At 50.8% G+C, this 4,671-nt stretch overlaps 1 protein-coding gene across 2 annotated transcripts in view; it reads left to right on the top strand.

Annotated features, from left to right (window-relative positions):
- LOC118221952 (zinc transporter ZIP11) overlaps positions 1-3,507 on the top strand; it is a 54,558-nt gene extending 51,051 nt beyond the window's left edge. For both annotated transcript variants that reach the window (XM_035407425.1, XM_035407424.1), the window contains exon 6: positions 2,302-3,507. In XM_035407425.1, coding sequence (XP_035263316.1) covers positions 2,302-2,380 — 79 coding nt within the window. In that variant the 3' untranslated portion in view covers positions 2,381-3,507. The remainder of the gene's footprint in view (positions 1-2,301) is intronic.
- Positions 3,508-4,671: the final 1,164 nt, after the last annotated feature.

The raw sequence follows: 4,671 nt of genomic DNA, 5'->3' as shown, positions 1-4,671 counted from the left end.
AGAGAGGCCAGTGTGTGCACAGATGATTCTGTTTCCTGTTTCTCAGAGAGGCCAGTGTGTGCACAGATGATTCTGTTTCCTGTTTCTCAGAGAGGCCAGTGTGTGCACAGATGATTCCTTCTCTACTGAGTGGGAACTGAACGGGTCTTCAGAGCCTCGTTGTTTTCTTAACCTCTCGTTCCTGATTCACAGACTCTGAAGTGTCCCTCCTCCGCTCGGACCTCTTTATCAATCCCCCTCTTTGTGCAGAGAGCCTCTCTCGGGGGGGGGGGGGGGGGGGGGGTCTGGGTGGGATGGAAAGAGAAAGAGGGGCAGTGGGAGAAAGAAAGAGGGAGAGAAAGGGGGTGAGTTAGGAAGAGAAGGAAAGAGTGAGAGAGATTGAAAGGAGACTGAAAAAAGGAGAAGGTAGTTTGGTGTAGGAGCTGTTCTGGTCTGTGTTGGTTGTGGTAAACCTCAGCGTTCAGTCGTTGTTAAGTTGAATCCACCCCTCTGTTTCTAACAGGTTCAGCTCTGCTCTGCAGACAGGTGGTGTGCGCTGGTGGCAGTTTTTATTTTATGAAACGTGTCTTTGTGAGGGAAACCAGACCGTGCGTCTGTGAGGTGAGGTCTGTCTGAGGTTAAGGGTCCTGGGCCTGAAAATAAGAGGTTGCCGGCTCGATTACCAGGGAGGGGCACCTCCAGTTCAGCCTCAACTGCTTTAGTGAACACTCAGCTGTGTAAACAGAATGAATTTGAGCTGCGTACGTTTCTCTGGACAAGAGCGTCTGTAGAGTGCTCGTCTGGACGCTCGCTGCGACGCGTGCTGCGCGCTGTGATGCGTACTGTGATGCGAGCTGTGATGCATGATGTGTGCTGTGATGCGTACTGTGATGCGAGCTGTGATGCGTGATGTGCGCTGTGATGCATGCTGTGATGCGTGATGCGTGCTGTGATGCGTACTGTGATGCGAGCTGTGATGCGTGATGCGCGCTGTGATGCGTGCTGTGATGCGTGCTGTTATGCGCACTGTGATGCGTGCTGTGATGCGTACTGTGATGCGAGCTGTGATGCATGCTGTGATGCGTGCTGTGATGCGTGCCGTGATGCGTGCTGTGATGCGTGCTGTGATGCGTGATGCGTGCTGTGATGCGTGCTGTGATGCGTGCCGTGATGCGTGCTGTGACACGTGCTGTGATGCGTGATGCGCACTGTGATGCATGCTGTGATGCGTGCTCTGATGCGCACTGTGATGCGTGCTGTGATGCGTACTGTGATGCGAGGTGTGATGCGTGATGCGCGCTGTGATGCGCACTGTGATGCATGCTGTGATGCGTGATGCGTACTGTGATGCGTGATGCGTACTGTGATGCGTGCTTTGATGCGTGCTGTGATGCGTGATGCGTGCTGTGATGCATGCTGTGATGCGTGCTGTGATGCGTGCTGTGATGCGTGCTGTGATGCGTGCTGTGATGCGTGTTGTGATGCATGCTGTGATGCTCGCTGTGATGCGTGATGCGTGCTGTGATGCACACTGATGCGTGCTGTGATGCGTACTGTGATGCGTGATGCGAGCTGTGATGTGTGCTGTGATGCGTGATGCGCGCTGTGATGCGTGCTGTGATGTGTGCTGTGATGCGTGATGCGCGCTGTGATGCATGCTGTGATGCGTGCTGTGATGCGCACTGTGACATGTGCTGTGACGTGCTGTGATGCGTGCTGTGATGCGTGATGCGTGCTGTGATGCGTGCTGTGATGCGTGATGCGTGCTGTGATGCGTGATGCGTGCTGTGATGCGTGATGTGTGATGTGTGATGTGTGCTGTGATGCGTGTTGTGATGCGTGCTGTGACACATGCTGTGATGCGTGCTGTGATGTGTGCTGTGATGCATGCTGTGATGCGCACTGTGATGCGTGCTGTGATGCGCACTGTGATGCGTGCTGTGATGCGTGTTGTGATGCGTGCTGTGATGCGTGCTGTGATGCGCACTGTGATGCGTGCTGTGATGCGTGTTGTGATGCGTGCTGTGATGCGTGCTGTGATGCGCACTGTGATGCGTGCTGTGATGCGTGCTGTGATGCGTGTTGTGATGCGTGCTGTGATGCGCACTGTGATGCGTGCCGTGATGCGTGCCGTGATGCGTGCTGTGATGCGTGCTGTGATGCGTGATGCGTGCTGTGATGCGTGCTGTGATGCGTGCCGTGATGCGTGCTGTGATGCGTGCTGTGATGCGTGATGCGTGCTGTGATGCGTGCTGTGTGATGCGTGCTGTGATGCGTGCTGTGATGCGTGCTGTGATGCGTGCTGTGATGCGTGTCTTACAGTGGAAATGGGAAGCTGGCCTCCTGGACCTCCATCTTGGGCTTCGTGGTGATGATGTCACTGGACGTGGGCCTGGGCTGAATTTGGTCACCGCGGCAACCGCCCGGAAAAAAAAACATAAATCAAGGGACCAAGTTTTGACTTTTTTTTTTTTCATTTTTCCAAAATGTCTGTCTTTTTTTAAAAATTTGTTTGTTTGTAAATGGGGAATAATTGCCTTTATCTAATACAATTTCTTAAAAATACAAACCAAAAAAAAAACTGAAACGTAAGAAAAGAAAAGCTTGTACAATTTTTATTTTATTTTTATTTTTTAATTGATGCTGACCAGATAAAGTACTGTAATCATACTTGAAATGTAATATTGGTGTGAGTGACATGAAAGATGTTTGTTTTTTTTTTGCGATGGCATGTTCTGAATGTGTGGGTGACTAAGAGTTCCTCTCCCAGCTTGGTTCTACCTTCCCTTTTCTGGCCAGTTTGACTCCCTTGCTACACTGTGACTGCAGCACGTTGCACAGGAAGTGCGCTGTGTGAGAGCTTCCTCTTCCTGTTGAGCCTGCAGAATGGGATCATCGGATTGGTGCAGCTCTGTGCGGGCAGTGCACCTGAATCGCGATGCCACCCCGTTAGAATTTGAGCAGCCAAAGCTTAGAGAATCTCTGCTCAAGTTCAGCTGCAATTCTGTGTCCGCTGAAGCTGGATCATATCTGGCAGCTAAGCTGCGTGTGTGTGTGTGTGTGTGTGTGTGTGCGTGCGTGTGTGTGTGTGTGTGAGAGAGAGAGAGGGAGAGTAGTTTTCTCTCTACTTGGCCCTGTTCTTCTGCGGTGGATTGATGGAGAGAGGGAGGAATTGAAAGAGGCAAAGCAAAGGATGAAGTGAGAGAGGGAGGGGTGAAGAGGGAGGGAGGGATGGACAGACCCCATCCTCCCTCACCGTGTTCACCCATCATCCCTCACTGTGTTTACCCTGTTTACCATGACTGTGTTTACCTGCCTGTTCCTCACTTCTGTTCATTCCCCATGGGATATTCCAGTGCGTTCAGGTCCGTTTCTCTGGTCCGTATGAAGGAAGTGGGGAGATGTTGGTCCCTTTATTTGTTCTCTCGCTTTTTAGAATCTTACCTGCGTTCCGATTAAATTAAGAAAATGAAGGGGGCGGTGTGATTGAGGGCTTAATGGGGGGTAATAAATGATTGAGTTTTCTAATCTTGTGTTTCTGTGTGTTTTATTGGACGAATTACACTGTGTGTGTGTGAGCGTGTGTGTATGTACTTGTGTGTATGTGAATGAATGTGTGCATGTGTGTGCGCGCTTGTGAGTATGAGTTCGTGAGCTTTTTTCCACAGAACTATAAGTCAGTCAGCTGGAGCACCAGTAGTGATTGTGACATCAGCATTAGAATGTTCAGTTAAGAACACTCTAATCATGTATTTGTGACCTCACACCTTAAAGGCTTAATAACTAATGTTAAGATGGAGACCAGTGGCGGCCATATTGAGTGGACTTTACACAAGGCTGCTGTGTTGAGGTACGGTGGCCTTTGTCTGCCTGTCTGTCTGCCTGTCTGTCTGTCTGTCTGTCTGTCTGTCTGCCTGTCTGCCTGTCTGTCTGTCTGCCTGTCTGTCTGTCTGTCTATTGGAGAGTTGGCGGGAGAAAGGCCGCTGTAACAGGCGCAGTGCGGTCCTTAAGGACAGGGGGGTGATGGGACACGTGTGACGCGTCCAGCCGTGTGCTGTGAGGACCCAGCGGGCCGCGGGCAAAACACCAGAGTTAACGAGTCAGACGAGTCTGAACCGCTGCTCTGATAGGGAGGCCTGAGCCAGGAGACTGTTTGTGAGGGAGCAGTCTGCTTTCCTCCATCCTGCGCTTACTGTTTTCCTGTGCTGTGTTCCTGTGCTAACTTTGTTCCTGTGCTAACTGTGTTCTTGTGCTGTATTCCTGTGCTAACTGTGGTCCTGTACTGTGTTCTTGTGCTAACTGTGTTCTTGTGCTTTGTTCCTGTGCAAACTGTGTTCTTGTGCTGTGTTCCAGTGCTAACTGTGTTCCTGTGCTGTGTTCTTGTGCTAACTGTGTTCTTGTGCTTTGTTCCTGTGCAAACTGTGTTCCTGTGCTGTATTCCTGTTCTAACTGTGTTCTTGTGCTGTATTCCTGTGCTAACTGTGTTCCTGTGTTAACTGTGTTTCTTTTTCCTGTGACCTCAGACCCAGCTTCCCCTGATGCCGTGGGCACAGTCTGGGGCGGCAGCCGCTAAAGTCGCTCATTCCGGTAGAGCTTCTGCGGACCTTCAGAGAGGCGGGGAACGTTCCGGACTCTGTGGAGCTCTTTCAGGAGTAACATACGAAAGATTAAAAAAAAAAAAAAAAAAAAAGA

Source organism: Anguilla anguilla, chromosome 2 (assembly GCF_013347855.1).
Source record: "Anguilla anguilla isolate fAngAng1 chromosome 2, fAngAng1.pri, whole genome shotgun sequence".
Classification (NCBI taxonomy): Eukaryota; Metazoa; Chordata; class Actinopteri; order Anguilliformes; family Anguillidae; genus Anguilla; species Anguilla anguilla.
Note: the sequence above shows the minus strand (reverse complement) of the source record. Positions and strands in the feature narration are given on the sequence as shown.